Raw genomic sequence first — 22,516 nt, 5'->3', positions numbered from 1 at the left:
GGTCGAGCGTGGAGAAAACCTTCGCTTTGTGCAGGTAGGAGGTTACGTCGGCGATGTTTGGGAGGAGGTAGTGATCCGGTTCTGCTTGCATGTTCAGGTGCCTGTAATCCCTGCACGGACGGAGAGAGCAGTCTTTCTTCAGAACGATGTGTAAGGGTGACAACCATGGGTTGGAGGCCTTTTGGCAAAGGCCCATTTCCTCCATTTAGGCGAACGTCTGTTTGGCGGCTGCCAATTGTTCCGGTGCCAGACGTCTGAATTTTGCGAAGACTGGGGTTCCCGTCGTCTTGATATGGTGATAAATACCGTGCTTGGCAGGAGCCGTGGGCGTTTGGTGAAATTCTGGACGGCAAACTTCCGGGTACGACGTGAGGAGGTGGGAGTAGGCATCCGTGGGTGCGCTGATGTGGAGAGCGAGGTTGGAGGGGGTGGGTTGAAGAGGTGTCGACAAGTACAAGTCTGCGTTGACCAATCGTCGGTGGGCGACATCGATCAGATGGTGGAAATGAGAGAGGAAATCCTCACCGAGGATTGGCAATGTGATGTCAGCAACGATAAACTTCCTATTAAATTTACCGTTTTCATACGATACTGTGAGGTTCTCGTAACTGTAGGTGGGTATCGCAGATCCGTTGGCAGCTACCAGGTGGACATCGGCAGACGTAGACAGACTACGTCGTGTCCTGAAGAGTTCCCTTGGCAAAAGAGAACGACAAGCACCCGTGTCTACCAAAAATCGCACGCCCTTTCCAGCATCATGTAAAAAGAAAAGATTAGAAACACGGGAGGCCACCGCCACGAGCGATGGCCTACTTACACGTTTTTTGGCCACTGACAATCCTTGGCACATTTCTTCACGGCTGGCCTGAATCTCTAGTGGTAGTAGCAAAACTGCGGCCGATGGGTGGCAGTAAGTGGCTGTAGAAGTCGTTAGTTGGGGCACGAGCGAGTGGTGGGTGATGGGTGGCCTTGTCGCCGCTCCGGCATGTCACGGGGTAGGCGTGTGTTTCCTACGGCATTCATGTCAGCTTCGGTTAATGTTGAATAGGCGTCCTCTTTGTCAGGAGTGGAGGCGTTGATGGAGGTCTTGAAGGTCGTGAAATGGGTGTCCACAAGGGTGTCAGCTTTGGTCATCAAGTCCTTTATGGGTAAACTATCGACATTGGGTATGGCAGTGCATACAGGTTCGGGTAAACGCCGTATCCAAAGGGCATGAAGTAGGCTCACCTCACGAGGAGAGCTGTCTGCGGCAGGCTGCAGGCGAGTGATACTGGTCATTTCCCTGAGGGCGAGCGAAGCCCTTTGGTCCCCCAACGGTTGTTGAGAGAGCTGAAAAAGCTTTGCTATACGGGGGGCTAGCGACAGCGAGTACTGCTGCAGAAGGTATGTTTTGAGGGCATCATACGCTATTGGGGTGTCTCCTTGTTCACAAAGCTAGTCAGATATTTCCGGGAAGGTGTCCTCCGGTATCGCCGCAAAAACATTATCTGCTTTGGTGGTTGGGCGAGCCACGCCCTTGATGTGGAACTGGATTTCTGCGTACAGAAACTAAGCAAAGGCCTCTCCGCTGGCGAACGACGAAAGTTTCAATAGAGCGGGGGTAACTTCCGTGGAGTCCGCCATAGTACCAATGACGTGGGGGGGGGGGGGTTGGAAAGCGGGAGGAGTGATTCGACTTCCGGGGTCACCAATGTGACGTGCCGAAAGAGGCTGTGACTAAGAAGGCAGGATGAAAGCAACTGAGTAACTTTATTACAGAGCATCCGTTTATATAGACATAAAGTCCAGGGAAAAAGGACATGAAAAACATACCAGGAAATTTCATGTTCAACCGACATCCAATTCTATTAACAGTTAACGGTGAGAAAAACAGACATGTTTATTCAGGTCACTATCAGTGCGAGGGGAGATTGAAGATACAAAGCATAACATATACAAAAAAAAAAGAAATGTCGTTACTATTTACGATCGTATGACACACGGTTGGTACAGTTGTAATAATTACTGTAATTAATTTACAGGTACTGTATATTGATTGGTTCAAATGTATTTGGCTTACAGTATTTCATTGTGGTTATACTGTAGCTTTATAATTAGATTTAATGTGGTGTTTTGTAGGGTTTGGAAGAAATTAGGCAATTTGGATGTGAAATGTGACTCATAACACGAAAAATCACTTCACGAAAGCTACTCCAGAATGAATTAATTTCGTGTTGTGAGGCATTACTGTACAAATTATGAATATAAATGTGTAGTATATACCACATAATATAATAATATTGAATAATAATGGGAATAACAGTAATACTATTACTGCTACTATTATTAGTACAAATAGTCAACAAAATAATTATAAAAAAAGATTAAAAATGTGGTTGTACCAGTATAAGTAAAAAAAAATAGAAAGACCAACAAAGGTCAAAACCATTTACAACTTTTCATTTATTTTATTTTACTATAAAATTTAATACTTCCATTTCTTACATAAAATAGTATTTCTTATGCAACACTTACCAAAAATATGTTGTCCTCTGTGCTTGAGTTGAAATGTTTGATTACCACTGTCGCAAGGTCACGGCCCTTGGGGACTTAGAACCTCGCTTGCTATCTCCATCTTGAGCCTTTTTGTGCCAATTCATAAAATGTTCCTTGGAGCATAGTCCAAACTCCCCAGGGCAGTGTTAAATGGAGTCTTTCCTCCTCTTGAAGTTTCTGGAGCAGTTGCAACATATCTTCTGTTTCCTTAGTTGAAATTGAACCCAAGCATGAAAGACCTCAATCTTAGGCATCTTTCTTTTTTATATGACTTCTCCTCTGCCTCCTTGAGAATCGCCCTGCTGCCAGCACTATGGTGCAGTACTGGATCCTTACTCACTTTGAGGATGAATGAAATGAAGTCCTTCCTATAACATGCCTGATTCTTGTAAGTCAGTTAGGAATTCAGCAGTATCCAAAATATAAAATGGAGGCCTAGTTTCTTGAACCAGGCAAGGGGTTTTTTCCATAGTCATATGGCTCAAGCAGCTAGTCTGGCATGTCATCACTGCCCATTAAACTGTTATATTTATCTATGTGCAGTGGTTTAATGTAGATTACAGTTTTATCACCAAAGTATGTTTTACACTTTTTAACCATGCCAGCAGTATACAGAGTTGTCAGTACATCTTCCTGGCAAAAATTGGCTTGCGTATGGAAGTTTTTCAGTCATCATTTTCTTGGGTGGTCCTCTGCCTGCTCGTACTACTCCAGTAAGTGGGGTGTTCCTGGTGATTGAATATTAAGCAAGAGGATAAGTGGTGTACTGTACCAATTATCAGTTACTACAATGATGGCCCTTGTCAAGTAAATCCCTCATGAGATGGACTACGGCTATCTCTAAATTAGATCAGCTACTGCTGGGTCAGTTATTGGGAAACTCCAGTCCTTCCCATAATAGACCTCAAAATTCCACAAGTAGCCATTCCATTGTGGGTCTAAAGGGCATAAGATGAAAACTTTTATTCTGAATCTGGATCTGTTTATTCTGATTAACTGTTTGAACCCCAGCCTCTCTTTTTAGAGCATCAATGCTTCATCGTCAGCTATATCCTTTCCTGGTGTGAGGAAATTCTATCTACAATGGTGCAACAAATCATAAAAAGGTTCAGTATGAGTCTTAGGCTTGTTCTTTTTTACTACGCCTAAGGGAGCAAACCTCAAAAACTTCAGAATGTAAAGAAATCATGCTTGAGACATTAGCACTTCACAAAAAATCCTTGGTCCCCTACTGTTACATCTCGTAACCAATACACATGCATGTCTGACACTTTATTCACCCCCCTGATCATCAGAAAGCTAATAAAAACATACATATCATTATGAGTAGCAGGTTTCCATAATAGACCATTTACTTTCCACTTTCCTGTTGAGCTGAAATGCTCTGCTGCCCAAGAATTCATCCATTCACAGAGTTTTTCAATTTTAAAATCATCAAAGAAGAAAAAAATGCATCACGTGGGCAGGTGAAATATGGTGTGCAAGCAGAGATCCCATCGTCACCGTCACTGAAACTTGGTGGGGCGTCTGGATGTATGTCACTGAATGGATCTGACATTAGCTGCCAACCTTAATTGACAATAGGCCTATTTTGAAATAACCCATCACTGTTGTCTTCTAAGTAACTAAATTTATCAACACTATCACTGTAATTCTCATCTGAGCTATTTTGCAGGTACTCAAACCCTGATTCAGAGGCACTATTATCACCCATTGCACTGAAAAAAAGATTACAGTATGTGAAATAATGCAAAAAAGAAAAGAGAAAATTGTTTCGATTTCGAATTCATGTTTATTTACAAAAATATGTAATTACTATCACTGAAATCTTCATTTGAGCTATCTGGGAGGTACTCGGATCCTGACTCAGAAGTAATATCATTGCCCATTGCACGAAAAAAAAAATTATGTGAAATAGGACAGAAAAAGAGAAAGCTGTTTAAGAGTTCAGATTCAAAATATTTGCTCACAAAACTACGAAAATCTTTCACAAATAGTGGCTGGAGGAACACTGGCTAAGTATTCAAGATAGCCTTCCCTATACCTCATATGAAGATGAAATCACAACATCCATCAGATATTTATTGACTGAATTGAATAGTGAGTGAAGCTTCAGCAACTCTCTTGTAGACAATATGTTGCCTTAAACCCCTCCCAATGTATAAAAACTACTTTGCTTTGTTTGAAAAAAAAAATTACATTGACGAATGAGTTGCTTTTTTTCTTACTGTGTGATAAAACAGTAGACCCCCTAGGTACGGCGTCCCCAGCTTAAGTTTTTTTCACGTTACGGTGTGGAATACGATGTTTTTTCGTCCCCTCGTTATGACATTTTTCCCCACCTTACGGCATCAAATTCCAAAACTCAAACTTGGCGGTTTTTACACGTACGACAGTGCGAGTCACTAGCCTACCATCACGCTCATACGTCACTGCATACGTCACTAAGAAGCTGGTCTGCTATTGGTCAGCGTCACGGTGTCACTAAGATGCTGATACGCTATTGGCCGAAATCCCTCCCACAATGCCTGAGAGAGATGCTGCCTCTCTCTCTTTTTTATATGCGCGCTCAGTTCAGAATCTCGTGTCCGTTTCGTAAAGACTTGATCTCGTGTGAGTGCTTGCGATATCGTATTATTTTGTGCATTTTAGTGCTTAATTATACTGTAACTTTAATTCGTTAGCCATGGGTCCCAAGATTGCTAGTGATGTTTAAGGGGAGAAGTAAGAAGATGATTACTATGGAAACGAAGCTGGAGATAATAAAGAAATACGAAGAAGGCATGCACAGCGTTACCCTCGCTAGTATGTTTGGCCGTAACCAGTTTACGATTGTTACAATTATCAAGAACAAGGAAGCCATTAAAGCAAGTGAGTTCTAAAGGCATGACTGACCTTGCCAGTGGAAGGACCTCAATCAATGACGAGATGGAGAGACTCCTTCTTCTATGGATTAAAGAGAAGGAAATCGCTGGTGATACACTCACGTAATCGGTAATTTCGCACGAGGCGAGTGCCATCTTTGCCGATCTCGTGGAAGCCCAGAGAGACGGCGGAGACGAAGGAACGTTGCAGCAAGACCCCCAAGAGTTCAGTGCGTCTCATGGGTGGTTTGATCGTTTTAGGAAGAGGACTGGTATTCACTCAGTTGTCAGGCATGAAGAGGCGGCCAGTTCTGACAAGAGAGCAGCAGAAGAATTCCTCAAAAAGTTTGAGAAAGTAATTTCCAGAGAAGGCTACATTCCTCAGCAAGTGTTTAACTGTGATGAAACTGGCCTTTTCTGGAAGGAAATGCCCCGCCGTACAAATATCACAGCTGAAGAAAAGACACTTCCGGGCCATAAACCGATGAAGGACAGACTTAAGCTCTATTTTTGTGCAAATGCCAGTGGGGACTTAAAAATTAAGCCCCTACTGGTATACCACTCAGAGAATCCTAGTGCCTTCAAGGCACAAAATATCACGAAAGAGAAGCTCTCGGTATTTTGGAATTCTAATGCCAAGGCCTGGGTCACGAAGACCACATTTATTGAGTAGATAAACGTCTGCTTCGGTCCTGCTGTCAAGAACTTTTTCGAAGAGAACAATCTTCCTCTCAAATGTCTCTTGATACTAGACAATGCCCCTGCTCACCCTCCTGGCCTCGAGGACATCATTCATCCTGACTTCTCCTTCATCAAGGTTCTCTATCTGCCACCAAACACCACCCCTCTCCTCCAGCCTATGGACCAGCAAGTGATTTCCAACTTTAAGAAGCTTTACACAAAGCATCTGTTTAAAAGATGCTTCGAAGTCACCGAAAGCGCTCAACTCACCCTCCATGAATTTTGGAAGGGGCATTTTGACATCGTTCAATGTCTGAAGAGGATCGACAAAGCTTGGAATGAGGTTTCACGGCGCACCTTGAACTCTTCATGGAAGAAACTGTGGCCAGCTGTTGTGGCAAAACGAGACTTCGAAGGTTTCGATCCCTCAACGGAAGACGAGGCTGTTGATGATCCTGCCCCTGAGGGTGATGTTGAGGAAATAATTTCAATCGGGAGGTCCATGGGGCTCGTTGTCGATGAGGCTGACGTCCATAACCCTATCGAGGAGCACAGGGAGGAGCTTATGACTGAAGACTTGAAGGAATTGGAGGCAATGCAGTTGACCATCATTCAAGAAGGGCGCAGCTCTAGTGGTGGCGAGGACGGGGGGGGAGACTGAAGAAACGACATCGGCAGAAATAAGGGAAGCTATCGGCTGGTATGAAAACCTTACGAGTTTCATTAAAAAAAAACACCCAGAAAAAGTTCACACAGGTGTATGAGTCATTTTAGAAATATGTTGAGGAATCGTCAGAAACAGGCTTCTTTGGATAGATATTTTTCCAAAAGCAAAGATGATGATAGTGATTCTATTAAAAAAGCTGAAAAGAGTAATTTTTTAAGTTTAAAAAAAAAAATCATAAAGAAAAATTTCAAAAGACAAAAATAATAAAAAAAGCATTTTTTATTTTAAATGTTTAATAGTAAGAATAAATTTATTATTAAGTGTAGATAACATAATTAACATTGATACGTTTTTATATCAACCGTCTCCTCCTCCCTCTGCCTCCACCCACTACCAGCTCAAGTCACGTCACTCCAAAGGTAAATAAAATTTAATTTTTCCTTTACAGTATAGTATATAATTTTCATATATCCTGCAATGTTATTTAATTATATACTGTACAGTGCATGTATATTATATATAAGTATTCTGTAGTAAAGTGCTTACAATACTATTTTGTTACGTACTAATTTCAATGTTTTTACCTTGGGTTTTGCAAGCATTAGCTATTCTGTTGCCCGCCATACGACATTTTCACCATACGATACCAACTCCGGAACGGATTAATGTCGTATGGCGGTGGCCTACTGTACACGTAAACGTATACGTAGCGGTGTTGAAGTTGTTAAGCTTAAGACTTTTTATTTCTAAATGAAGTGTTTTTAACCCTGGATAGGTACGCTACTCGGACACCCCTTTAAGGGTATACTCAGTCGCGCGCGACCCCGACTCCAAATAAATTCAGGAAAAATTTAGTTATGCATCAATCTTTATTGTTTGACTTGCTAAAAATACTTCAAAGAATGCTAAAAACTACTGAAAATATAAATGATACCCATCTACAAAATAATTATTTATTAGAAATATATTAAAAATTTAAGTATACAAAAAGAAAGACGACGTGAATATTCACAAAAAATAGAAATAAACATATACACATAAAAAAATAGAAATATACATATACACATAAATCCCTTTAGGGACACCTTCTTAGATGGGAAAGCAACAGCGTGTAATTGCTGGAAATAAGTTGGATCCATAGAAGTCAAGATCTGAAATGAGAAAAAAAGGGTAACTTTTTTTGGCCAAAAAAATTTGTCCAAATTTCATGAATTTTTTGGGGTACCCAAATGAAATAGGAAGAGGCTAATTTTTTATAGAATAAACTCATATTATCCTAGAACAGAAATACATAATAAAATGTGCACTAAGATGTAATTTACTGTTATATCAGGGGCGAAATCTAAAGGTCATTTTTTGACGGTTTAGTTTCACAATGTAAATTTCTTATGAAAATCATTGTATCTCCTATAAAATATGATATCTATGCATTAAAATATACCAAAAATCACGAATTCTATACAGAACAAGAATATATAGAGATATGCCAACTTACCTTTCGGGTATGTCAACAAAATGGCCGCAGACCGCAACAACTCTTACAGCCCAAACTACCACTTGAAATGAAGAATGAGGTTGCAAGCTCCATATTATCATCAACATCTCTTTTTAACTCCATTAGAAGTGTGTTGATGACATCCATGCCAAGGGAATACTGCCTGCCGGCCATTATTGAAGATAAATTCAAAATAAATAGAAAAAAATCAGAAATTTGCAAAAAATAAAAAAATTCAGAAATTAGCATTTGAGGGAAAATGGACCTCATGGCAATATATGGCATCTAAGCCAAAACCAATGGCATGCAAGTGGTAGACACACCATCCACCCACACTTTTCAACTATAAAGAACCAAACAAGTATCAACACTGTTCGACAATTTATAATTATGTAATAACTTTGCTGTTTGATCACTTACCCCTATAAAGGTATTTCAGGGTCGAGGTCGACCCCTGGGGGTGTAAAAAAACGGGGAAGGAGGGAAGTTAGATGAAAATCAGTCCTAAAGCAGACAATGGCATGTAGACTAGTCACCCCTTGCAGGTCGATCACTTCCATATTCGAGTCAGGTGATAATTTATGGGGAAAAAACAGGTTTTGAAAATGCTGTAGGGGTCACGTACGACCCATCATACCTTTCCAGGATTAAAAGGCAAAGAATTTTTTTCGATCAGAAAACCGTCTTAACCTTTTATCAGATTCTGAGAGCTTCTCTGTTTTTAAAGTATCATTTTTAAGAAACATAAATTTAATAGATGAAATTAAAATTTCTATTTCTTATAAATTTTTTCTTTAACGTATTTTTTATCATTTAAATTTGATGCTGTATATATATTATATTTTGTCCTTACCAAATTTACTCAGGCCAGCTCTGTAAGATTAAAGTTTGACCCACTAGTTTGGTTAATCTCCTCCCTTTTAATAATGATAATAATTCTCTTCCACCTGTTGGTAGTTATAACTGCCTCTTAAATGTTTATTGGGTGGCTTTAGCTTTGCTGAAGCCTTTCTCCTATTAAAGGACTCAGGTTTTTAAGTCAGGAAAAATAAAATTGAAATTGTACATATTTATATGATATATGCTGAATAAGATTTGATACCTGAATTGTGAATTTTACTCTACCTGTATATTTTTTTTTCACAGGTTTTTTATTTGGTATTACTGGTTGTACATAACCTCAACAGTGGACAGGTGAAAAGTGTCAAGCCAGCTTTAAAACAGCTCCAGCAATCTATACAAAACATAACTCAGCTCTCAGAAAATGGTACTTATAAAGTATTTGGTAAACTACAATATATATTTGTTAACCCACGAAGGACAACCCATCCATATAATGAATACATTAATTGCCATCAACTTGCAAGCGTCTATATTGTGGATGCATTTTTTTCATCCTTTCTCCTTCATACGTATGATTTTAGCTCCGCCTTCTATTGACGTCACAGGCTACTTTAACCAATCAGTGATAGTTTACAAAGCAAAGTTGCCAGAAATCTTATACTTTGAGGTTATAGGAATGTTATAAGCATGCGCTGTTGGCGATGGGGTTAGATGCCGTTTGGCTTATTGATCGAGATTTTGTTATCTGTTGGCGGGATAAAAGATATTGATAAAAGATATTGATTATCTTTATGATTCAGAAACAAATGCTGATGATTTGGACAGCCATAGTGAGCATGATAATGATGATTATATTACTAATAGCAATGTTTATGACGACGATCTTGACGTTGAACCTGTTGCTTCATCCTCTAGCAAAAGTCATACTAACACAAAAGACATCACTCACAGGAACAATAAAGATTAATTCTAGATTTAGTTCTAGATGCTTATATTATCTATCAGCAAAATACTGATAAGCCATCCAAGAGATAATTATGAACGCTGTAATATTTTTGTAAATCCGCATTACCAAATGGTGAAAAAGTGTCACTTGATATGTTGATATATAATTTTTTTTTTACCACGCTATTACTGGATAGAATATTCTGGTTTTTTAGGACTTTCAAAATTTCATTCTTTACAAAATTAGCACTGTTATAAAAAATAGGAATAATAAGTTTTGTGATAATCTAGCTTCAAAGTGACTGATTTTTTTGCAACTGTGATTTCTAAAGACATTTTTTTCTATATCCAAAGTAATTAACAATGTATCAAACAATAAATGCCCTATTAAAAAAGCTCATCTTCTTGCGGTTTCAATGATACCAAATACTTATATATTAGAGTGAAAAATAATATATTTACAATTTTTTTTCTTTTTTTCTATAAATATCAATAAACTGTCGACGTCCTTTGTCGGTGCCGCCCGTCGTCCTTCGTGGGTTAAAGATGATGGACTTTTTAAACTTAAAATATTCTTAAATGTGAAAGGTATTGTTTTTATTTACCAAATGACTGATTACAATTTGGCAGTACAATACAATATTCTGAAGGTGAATTTCTTTTACTAAAATGCCATATATTTTATTTTTTTGATAAACCCTTGATTTTGTGAATCCCCAATAACCCATTTAGTGTTTTGATGAAGGTCAAAAATTTTTTAAGGAGAAACTTCTTGGTCCCCATGAAATTTCCATTGAAAGCAAATACGAGGAATCCAATATGACATAATATACCAAAGAAATGTTTATTTTCTGGCCCTAGAACCTGTGCATCATGATGCAAGGCACAGATTTGTTTGTTTAACAGAGACCAATGGGTTCAGGCTCTATTGAACCCGTCACAACACCTCCAATACAGAATCTGTCTGCTAACTGATGACACGTTAGCTGTCGAGAAACATTACTAAGACTGTAGACAATGCTTAGCAAGCATTTCTTTCTTGCTTAGCAACTATCTTTCATTCCAGGAGTAAGTTTCAGTTATGTCCCACTTCCCATCACAAGTCTAGGGAGGTAGGAAGGTCTTGGGATCATACTACACCTCCCAAAAAATAGACTTGTTCTTATGCGGATACAAACCTTTGTCATTTAATTGGGTTTAGTTCTGGCACAGCCTGTTATGACTAGTAGTAGAATTATCAAGGGTTTTACATCCTGGTATGGTTGCGTTACCCACCCTCTATGAGGGCCGTTACGCACCATTGTTGTTTGTGGTTGGGATCCCTCCCTGCTTCTGGTTACAACAGTGAACTGTTGTCTGTTACTGACTTCCTCTTCTGTGCTTTATTTTTATCTTTATCTTATACTAGTAAGAGTGTGATGTAAGTGTTCATGTGTACAGTACTTGCCCTGGCATTGAAGGGTACCCTTGTGGTACCTTTACGAGTTGCATCTATGCCAATCCTCACCCCCTTTGTTCTTTGTGCTAAAGACGTAGGTGTATTGTGGATTCCCATTGTAATGTGTGCAGGGAGTGGTAATCCTCCCAATCGGAGAAGTGTAGTGGATGTAGGAAGAAGGCTAACTGCAATTGTTCCCCTTCGACTGGCTCAGCCTCAAAGGAGAATAAGAAGCTTAAGCCTTCTCTTTCTAGCCTCGATCTTCCCTTGGCTGATCCTTCATTACAAGAGTCTCTCCGAGACTTGATAATGAAAGATGATGATGAATTGTTTGTTAATGAGTGTGGATATAGTTTCTCCTGCCCTCCTTAGCAAGGCCAAGAATTCTACCTCTGAGCATGATCCTTTAGCATCTGCTTTTATCCCAGCTGGGGATAATGTTGTGGTTGATATACATTAGTTATTGTCTGACTTTAATAATCCTGCTCGCTTTCCATCTCTCTTTCAAGTGTGCTTAGGTTGTATGAGCAACTATATCTCCGATTTCAGATGTAGGAGATCAAGGAGACTTTTCTGGATATATTCCAGTATTTTCCTCTGTGCATTGACCTGCAAATCTTCTCAGCATGCACCAATGCGTACACATGGTCATTCTTCAGTTGCACGCCATCATTCACCTCATACGTCACTATTGCCATTTTTGGCGATGTATTATTCCCCTTCAAAGCCTATTACATCGTCAGACCTTCCTTTTACCCCTAGGGGTCCCTAAGGTCCATCTCCCCCTAATAGGTAAGTAGTGAAGTATTTCTGCCCTAAGAAATCTATTGTACAGAAGGATCAGTATTGTTTGGGAGCTTGCACTGGCTCATCAGTGCATCCACAATCCTACAAACAATCTCGACGTGCATCTGCAATCCTGCAGAGTGTATTACACGTCCTGCTGCTCATACACCATCTGAAAGCGCTGCTGCCATTGCACGTTCACCTGTTGTTTGCCCTGTAACTTATCATTCCCGGAGGTCTCCTTTACCTAGGACCTCGCCCTCTCTTCCAGTAGTCATTTGGAAGGATGGCAAATGTAATTCAGCACCCTTTTAGTCTCAGCATTCTGACCATAGAAAAGACTTTAGATTTTGAGGTAAGACCAATGCCTCAACCTAGTGACAGGTAACTCCGAGCAGTGTCTTATCACATTATTTTAGTTTAGTAGAGTACAGTATGTATAAAAGCTTATTTCTCCTTTTGGGCTTCAAGGTTTTCACACGTAGGCTGGGTTCGTTTATCGACAGTGAATACATATATATATATATATATATATATATATATATATATATATATATATATATATATATATATATATATATATATATATATACTGTATATATATATATATATATATATATATATATATATATATATATATATATATATATATATATATATATATATATATAATGTGTGTGTGTGTGTGTGTGTGTATATATGTATAAATATATTTTTGGGCTCAGGCCATGTTGTCCTAATGGAAGGTTCCTTTAAGTAGCTTCCTAGGGTATATTTGACTACAGTGATATTCCCAGAGAATTTACCTTAAGGTCTCCAGAATTCTAACTCCAGGCACGAATATCCCTAAAGTTTCCCTTTATGGATATCGCATAATATCAGAGGACGTATTCTTGACACACCACATAGCAATCTTCACCCTGAATAGCGTTTACGCTTTGAGGGGAAAAGTGGCAAAAAACGAAGGGGAGCCGTTAATAAGGTACCCTTCCTCCATTACTATTTGAGTATCTAGATGACACCATCATCACCACCATGTTTATTCCTTTTTCTGTAGAGATCTCGCTCGGTGATTTTCCCGGTTGCTCTCTCGTTATTGGATTATTTTGGATTCATCATGCAATCTCCAGCCTCTTCTGCCTCTGGAAAGTTGAGTATTTGATCTTTACATTGTATAAATGTTAGCTCTTGCCTCTTAGTGAAATTAAATCAAATTAAATTAACTTATGGAAGAGCTGTTGCCTGAATCGGAGGCGTCGTTGTCGCTGTCGTTCGTAATGCCTGAGTTATTTAGTTAGCCAGAACGACTTTCCCGGTATAAATATCATAAAATAATTATAGCTATTTAGTCTTCTTTGCTAGGAGTTATTTATATTATGCTGATAGTATTCGTAACCGAACCTTGCTTACGCTAGGCTTCCTAGCCTAGGCATTTCAGTTTATTTTCATGCATGATATAATAGACATTCTTAGTGTTATAAAATTTAAATGAAGCTTTTTAGGCAATTTATACATGTAAAATATATTGATTGCATAATAATTTCCTCTTCCAAAGATGGTATACAAGAGAGTTTCGGTGATTTAGGTAGTATATTCTCGCTGCCACTGGGCTACTAGCCTAGTGGCTTTAGTATAATTTCATACATGTTCCCCGGTTACACTCGCGTATCGTTTTATCAATTCAGGCGGAGATAGATATCTCCTAGAATTATTATATAAAACGATACTTGTCTCCAGTGGAGATTTAAGGGTAATCCCTCCTTCCCTCTGAGTGTAGCCTTAGGCTACAACCCTAGTCGGTCATGCCTCGAGTTGTCATTCAGGCAGAACTAGGCTAAGGTTCTCTGTCCCTTCCCTTAACCGCAGATAGCAGGTTTTGGGTTTTAGTCAGAACCTCAGAGTAGATAGTCTTTTGCCAACAGCTGGCTGGCAGGGTGAATAGTCGTTCCTCTGTTGGATTACGCTGCCGGCATAGGAGGCTAGACCTCCCTAGACCACACCTGAAGGCCTTATATGATATTGCTACCTTCTCCCTGTGGTCTAGTTGACTAGTTGTGTGCATGCAGACCCTAGGCTGAAGAATAGACATTCTTCTGCCGCCTAGGATGGCACCGGCACTGGAACTCTGTTTCTCTCTTGTTTAGAGGTGGCGGCAAGATTGCTACTGGCCCCTTAATTGTATTGACAGACCCTAGGCTGGAGAATAGATATTCTCCTTCCGCCTAGGATGGCACCAATAATGGAACAGAGTTTCTTTAAGGTGTGGTAGGACCGGCAACCCTGCCGGCTCCTTCCACACCTCATACAGGACCCTTTTCCCCCCCCCACCTCTGTCCTTTAGTGATGGCCTAGCCATCGCAACCCTTTGGCCGTTGTGCTACAATCTCACCGCTTGCCGGCAGGTTGTAGGGCCGGCTTGGGCCTCTGCTTGTAGTGGCCTAGTCGCTCAGCTTTCCCTTATGGATGCAAGGCTCCGGGAGTGCTGGGCCGGCTGCCGGCAGAGGATCCCTTTACTGTAGAGTGTTCTTCAGTCCTCTCTTGGACTGCCTTTCACAAACCTGTGGCCGGCAGAGACCGGCAATGGTTGTGGATGGATGGAAGCCTGAAAAATATACTCTCCCCTTCCATTTTAACCCTCATTCAGGAGGAAGGCAGTAAGGCAGAGCTCTTACATCATCCTTCACTCCTTGTTCTCTCTCTTTATCGGCTAGTGCCGCAGGGTACTAACCTATCCGGCAGCTGCCGGCCACTACCCTAGCTGACAAAGTGCTGGCTGGACTTGTGCGCCGGTAGCCACGAGCCGCCAGCATAACTGACTTGGCCGGCAAGGCCCGGCCAAGTTCAGACTGCCGGCCACTATCCTAACCGACAAGACGCTGGCTGGACTAGTGCGCCGACAGCTGGCGACCTGCCGGCGGCCGGCAACCCGCTGGCAACCGGCAGGCTGCCGACAACCACTGCAGCCGGCTGAACTGTGTCCCAGATGCTAGCCTTACCGGCAACATGCCGGCTAGAACTACAGTATTTGACTATACAGTAGCCAGTATATTTGCAGTATAGATCATACAGCAAACAGAAAACTATAGTATAAAGTATACAGTAGTTAAATTTTCCAACCTACTCTGTGTCCATGCGCAGTCTATTGTTGAGACCATACTATATAAGGAAAGAAATTTTCTTTCCATACACTGATAGATGATTAGTTACAAATGACCCTTAATCTTAAACCTTTTGGAAGCTGGTATTAAGTTACACTTATCTATCCTTACAGGGTAGAACTCTTCCAATGGGCCTCCTAAATAGGATAACCCTAGGCTTTAATTTTGAGGAAGGTCACAGCAATTGGCCGGGCAGGAAACACATGTATGTGTCTTTCCCAATTCATTTGTAGCTTACCTATCCTAAGCTATATGCAAGAAAGTGCAAAAATTTTATTAGTAATATTTATATAGTTTATCAAGTGAAATGAACTACCGTATACTCATCTTGTCTTCCTCTCTTTAAAGGAGGACCACCCTAAGTGCCGCATCGTCTTCTGCAACGTGAGGAGCAAGGACTTCTGCGGCCATGAGGAGTGCAGGGTGCACTCCCGTTGTTCCATCACCAAGGGACCTCTTAAGTATTGGGACCCCCAGGTATGTAATGGTTGCAAAGCCTTGGTTACTAAGGCCTTTGATGACCCCAAGACAACGGAGTCAAGGGATGCAGCACGGAGTACGCTGTGTAGATGGGTCCGTCGCTTCCAGAAGAACGCCACGGGGCCTTACCTTCCGAATGAGCGGATGCGGGCCTATCTAATCCCTAAGGCGTCTGCGGATGCCATCATACCACAGCCTCACCCTGAGATCCCTTGCGTCCAGATTTCAGCAGATACAGATGTCTCGGATGCGATGAAGGACATCCACCTAGACGAGAGGATGTCAAAGGTGTCAGAAGACATTGAAAAGGACCTTCTTGCGAAAGGTCAGGAAGAGGAATCTACCTTGGCTCCTGATACCGAAGAGGATGAAGTCGAATCGGTTTCCGTTTCATCCGTTCCAGCCCCAGAACCAGTGCCCTCTACGTCCTCTGCTCCTCCATCTGATGAGATGGGGAAGACTCTGTCTGCCCTCATGTCAATGATGGAGAGGTTTCAGAAGCAGAGTGAAGAAAGGGAAGCTGCATTGAGGAAGGAGATACATCAGCTTGCAGCATCCCATGGGTCTCACAAGAGACTCAACGTGAAGGACCTTCTTTCATGTTCTGACGTGAACCCGTGGAGGCATGCAGAGTACATGCCTATGACAAACGGGAAGTTATGTATGTCAGAAAAGCTGGGATCCGTCCTTATCGAAGATGTTGACTTTTGGCCTAGCTTTGAATCTTATCCAGACTGCTTCTTCCGTCTGAAGGCGGAACCTGTGTTGGAGGAGACAGAGCCGAAAGAGGTCATAGTGCTTGACCATGCAAAAGCTCAAGCTTTATTGGCTAGCAGTTTGAAGGACAAGGGCTTCACTAACTCTAAGGTGCCAGCCCTGAGTATGAAACATCCTTCCTCTCTTGCTCCATCTACTCGGGCCTTTCCCTTTACGGAAAAAGGGTTCAGCCTAGTGAAGACAGTAGAAGCAGGGAAACCTTGTCCTACACTTGAGGAGTGTAGACCCTTATCCCTAGCTCTGCCTACAGACCATAAGGACTGGAAGGAAATACATCTTACCTTCTCAGTCGGGAAGTTGGAGGCGGATATTGCTGAACGCCAGTTCAGTGAGAACCTCCCTATTATTATTATTATTATTATTATTATTATTAATTGCTAAGCTACAACCCTAGTTGGAAAAGCAGAATGCTATAAGCCCAGGGGTTACAACAGGAAAATAGCCCAGTGAGGAAAGGAAACAAGGAAAAAATAAATATGCTAAGAATAACATAAAAATAAATATATCCTATATAAACGATAAAAACTCTAACAAAACAAGAGGAAGAGAAATTAGATAGAATAGTGTGCTCGAGTGTACCCTCAAGCAAGAGAACTCTATCCCAAGATAGTGGAAGACCATGGTACAGAGGCTATGCCACTAACCAAGACTAGAGAACAATGGTTTGATTTTGGAGTGTCCTCCTAGAAGAGCTGCGTACCATAGTTAAAGAGTTGTCTGATTTTCTCTTGCGCAGAGAGCAAGAGACAAAAGAAAGGCTTGCCGCATCTCTATCCCTCCAGACCACCTTGGAGGCAATGGCAAGCGACCATAGAACCCCAGATATGTTTATGGTTGTGGCCAAGACACACTTGGCAACACTAATCAAGGACCTGTATGTCTTCGTTAGAGCCAGAAGGGCTTGCAGGGAGTTCGTGTTTGCTTCGGCTGCGGTGAAGTACGAACCCAGGAAGTTGATATCTTCCAATATCTGGGGAAAGGACCTCTTCCCGAGCGAAGTGGTCTAAGAAATAGTTGACAAGGCTGCCACGGAGAACAGGAATCTTATCCAAAAGTGGGGCCTTTCGTCAAAAAGGAAGTCTTCCCCGGATGAGGGTCCCCAACCAAAAAGGAAGACAAAGAGGCCAAGGTTGCCCTCTCGACCCGCCAGACAACAACAACAATAACTTCCCATGACCGCAGTGCCCCAGATGGTGGCACAACCCCAACCCACCTACCAGACGGTACCCCAGCAGGTGGTGACCCAGTCACCAGCCTTTACTCCCGCCTATGAGAGGTAGACCACTACCTTTCGCCCTAAAGGTAGAGGGTCGTATAGAGGTTCCTCTAAACGCCCCTCAAGAGGAAGAGGAAGTAGGGGAGGGCGTGGTCAAGGAGGCAAGTCCTTCGGTCAACCGAAGCAATTCATTTCGGGATTGCTGGACCTTCGAACCCTGGGCCCACAGCCTGATCAAGAACGGACTAGGCTGGAGCTGGAAGATAGCTCCACCAACATTTCCTCAATTCTTCCAACACTCTACCCCCGTTCTGGAAGAATATACCCGAGAACTCTTGAACAAACAGGTAAGTAGTCACGCTCAATCCTTTCAAGTTTCTCTTGAACCACGCTCTCCTACCATTGATAATTGGAATAAAACACGCCAGTAAACTTAGAGACACTGTATTTGGTTTCAATGACAAAACCATGCTGCCCGGATCTTCTTAGCAGCGGCGTATTCGATTGGTAACAACAATATTGACAGTGTGCCCTAGTGTTCCCTCAAGCAAGAGAACTCTAACCCAAGACAGTGGATGACCCTGATACAGAGGCTATCTCACTGCCCAAGACTAGAGAATAATGATTTGATTTTGGAGTGTCCTTCTCCCAGATGAGTTGCTTACCATAGCTAAAGAGTCTCTTCTACATGTGAATCATTGGTTTTTTATTTGATAGTAAGTCCCTTGTACATTTACCCTTCATTGGAATAATTTTATTAAAGTGTGGACGAGACAAAGTAAGTTATATTTGATTCATGTATGAAAGTACAAAACAACTCTAAGCACTATTATATGGCAATAAGAGATATATAACAGCAAAGGATGATTAAAGACAGCTTTAGATTGCAGAAATGACTATAATTATACGGAAAAGATGAGCATTCGCATAGTTGGGATTCAGTGAAAGTTCACATGGAAAAGGTTAAAGAGGAATTAGTGATCACTGCCGAAAAGACATGATTCCCCACGATGCATACTGCAGGACGCAGTGGTTGGGGTTTCAGACGAAGTTGCATCAAGGATTGGGACAGGAACAAAAGAGGTCACCCCTCCTCTTCGGACGGCAGCAGACATTGTTATTCCCGAATCATACCGCTTCACTTTTAACAAAGATTTTTTCTTACTATATGCCAGTGGAGTTGGAAATACTGTAGTAATCGTCTCATTATTCGGGTACTATTTTTTATGTGGTTAATGATTATATTTCTTCTAATAACCTTTGTCAAACTCTTGATATACCTTTTTATGTATATTTTTGCACTTGAACAGTATTATAAAGTTGAATTTATATTAATTTTACTAAAAACAGTGGCTAATGTTTATATTTCTTTTAATAACCTTTGTCAAACTCTTCTTTTGATACTAATATTTGTTTCAAACACTCTTCAAAATACCTGTTGGCGGAGTCACATAGTAGTAAGTCACCGAATGTAACATTCACTCTTAATGCATCGCTTTGAATGAACTTAGCTCAGTTGGCTTTGCTGAAAAATACTTCGCTGAAAGTGATTTCGCTCAAACGACTGACAACGGCTCAGCCATGATTCTTGCCTTTAGACTAAAAGGAATGGACATTTCCTCTTCGCTGGAACTTTCACTCCTAATACGGAGTTATGAACTTACCTGTCCCCAGTTAAAAGTGAGACCTCCTCCTTAGAACATGGTTCAGATTCTTCGGTCCCTTAAAGGACCTTCATAGGAATCATTACGCCAGGCAATAGAACGCTACCTCACATGGAAGACTGTGTTCTTACTCACTTTGGCTTTGGCTAAGAGAGTCAGCAAACTTCACAGTCTCTCGTATGACATTGCCCATTCAAGCAGTTGGGGAGAAGTAAACTTCATCTTCCTTCCGGAGTTCATAGCTAAGTCTCAAAATCTGGGGGTAGCGGATCCGAGATTCGACTTTCCAAATAACGAGTCTTCGTTCTGTAACCGACGACCCAGATCATCTGTTGCTATGTCCAGTAATGAGTTTGAGGCTCTACCTCAAGAGAACAGCAGCAGCTCAACCTCTGGTGCTTTCACTTTTCATTAGCACAGGAAGGACTAAGAGGAAGATCACTAAAAACACGATTTCAGCGTAGATTCACAAGGTCATTGACGAATGACTTCATCCAGATCCACCTCCAACATGTCAACCCAGAGCCCATGACATCAGGGGCATTTCTATATCTCTGGCCTTCAGGCGTAACTACTCTGTGGCGCAGGTTCTACAAGTGGGCGTGTGGAAGAGTCAGACGATGTTTACCTTCCACTACAGTGGAACCTCTACATACGATCTTAATTCGTTCCAGAAACTGCTTCGTATGTTAAAATAATCGTATGTTGGAACAAATATTCCCATAAGAATACACTGTAATTTGTATAATTCTTTCCACAGCCCAAAAACCTATAATAACTCCTTAATAAATTACTACAAATAATTACACATAACAATAACATAATTGCATAATATGAAAGAAGGATGTAAAAAAGATAATTATAAAGAAATGATAAATGAAAAATTTGTTTTTATTGTCACTTTACCTTGGAGACAGGCTAACGCAGGTGTAGAATTTGCTACGCCAGGAGGACACGGACGATCGGCGAGAAGGTAGACATGGTGTTAACATGTCTCTCTCTCTCTCTCTCTCTCTCTCTCTCTCTCTCTCTCTCTCTCTCTCTCTCTCTCTCTCTCTCTCTCTCTCTTCTTCTTCTTCTTCACTGTTAGTGTTAGAGACGACGATTATTTTTTTCTGAGAGAGAGAGAGAGAGAGAGAGAGAGAGAGAGAGAGAGAGATTAAACGAAAATGTGTTGTGTACATATGATTTTTAACAGCGTCAACGAGTTGAAAGAGAATTAAATGTAACTAAAAAAGCAATATCAGCGAATCTGAATTCCTTTATTAACTAAAACAAATATTGATACAAACACACTCGTGTGCGTATGCACAAACACACACACAGGTGTACAAATTCCTATGCAGGAGGAGACAGGATCGGCGAGGAGGTAGAGATGGTGACTACGATAACGTACCGTAACTTACACTACGGAAACTTTAATCTAACTTAGCTTCTTTATTTTTTTTTTTATTTTTATATTTCATATTTTTTACATTTTTTTCTTTTGATTTTTAATTTTCATCACTTTCAGTGACGAGTTACGGTACGTTATCGCAGTCACCATCTTTACCTCCTCCCTGACCGTCTGTCTCTTACTGCGTAGCAATTCCTACACCTGTGTGTGTGTGTGTTTGTGCATACGCACACGAGTGTGTTCGTATCAATATTTGTTTTAGTTAATAAAGGAATTCAGATTTGCTATTATTACTTTCTTAGTTACATTTAATTGTCTTTCAACTCGTTGACGCTGTTAAAAATCATATGTGCTCTAAACACATTTTTGTTTAATCTCTCTCGGAAAAAAAATAATAGACGTCTCTCACACTATAACAGCGAAGAAGAACAAGAGAGAGAGAGAGAGAGAGAGAGAGAGATTTTATTTATAGAACATGTTAATGCTATGTGTAGAGAGAAACAGAAATAGAGAAAGGACTTTTTTAAAAGAGCTTGTTAATGCTATCTTGGTTTTCTTTGCTTCACTTTTTTCTTTCTTTCTGTTCATCACGCTGGCCCTTCTCACAAATGATCGTTGCCAACAATCTTTGTCCTTTATCCCTATCAACAAAAGGCATTCTATCACTTCCAGGGTATTGCTACGATGTCTTGTAATAATGGTGATCCCCTTCGATGGTTTATCTGCTTTAATGGCTGCCTTTTGCTTGATGATCGTCGAGATCATAGGCTTATTCTGGCCATATTGTTTAGCCATATCACTCACATGCACACTGCTCTCATGTCTTTCTATAATTTCTTGCTTCAATTCTAATGAAAGAATTGCCTTTTTCCTTTTCTCACCACTATCTGTACTGAAACTTAGCTTCTTAGGCACCATGATTATAGGTAAAATCAAAAAGGAAGTTTGAGAAAAGGAAGAAAATAAGCACTGTTAATAACAGACCAAACAGAGGACAACCACACGATACACACAAACAGAGAACGGAGCACTCAACGCTCAATGGCGTCCCTCTTACGTGCTGCTATCTACCGGCGTAAACAAGATCTACATCGGATGTTGGAGCATTACTTCGGGTGTCGAGACAAAAATTTGATGGAATTTTATTTGGATGTTGGAACAATCGTATGTAAAGACAATCGTATGGAGAGGTTCCACTGTACCTGCAAGGCGTGACCCACAGGAGACAATACTTTCTCTATCGGTCCTGTGGTGGCTGCACAGCAGCTGGTTTAATACCTCAAGCTCCTTAATGGACAAGCAGCAGAAGGTTAATGGCATTTGTTACCTGGTTTTAGTCTGAGTGAATGTAAAGGAATGACTGGCTCTTCTCTTTTCTTCATCCTCCCCTCCCTTGGGGAAATCAGCAAATAGGATTCTCTACACATCTGATCTCAAACCACTTCAGGTAAACCATTGTTCCCTTGTGTATCCTAGTATTGTGTCAATACCATTGTTTCCCCATACTCTGGTGAGGGGGATTGAGAATGCCTTGGTGACTTCAAACGACTCCTATGACTCAGAAGAAATCT

General features: G+C 40.9%; 1 protein-coding gene across 2 annotated transcripts in view; it reads left to right on the top strand.

The window, feature by feature from the left end:
- The window catches only part of Mau2 (Mau2 sister chromatid cohesion factor), a 700,592-nt gene that overhangs the window by 351,026 nt on the left and 327,050 nt on the right, over positions 1 to 22,516 (top strand). For both annotated transcript variants that reach the window (XM_068367342.1, XM_068367343.1), the window contains exon 5: positions 9,389 to 9,509. In XM_068367342.1, the coding sequence (XP_068223443.1) occupies positions 9,389 to 9,509 (121 nt within the window). The remainder of the gene's footprint in view (positions 1 to 9,388; positions 9,510 to 22,516) is intronic.

This window comes from Palaemon carinicauda, chromosome 45 (genome assembly GCF_036898095.1).
Source record: "Palaemon carinicauda isolate YSFRI2023 chromosome 45, ASM3689809v2, whole genome shotgun sequence".
Classification (NCBI taxonomy): Eukaryota; Metazoa; Arthropoda; class Malacostraca; order Decapoda; family Palaemonidae; genus Palaemon; species Palaemon carinicauda.
This window is presented reverse-complemented; position numbering and strand designations above follow the sequence as displayed.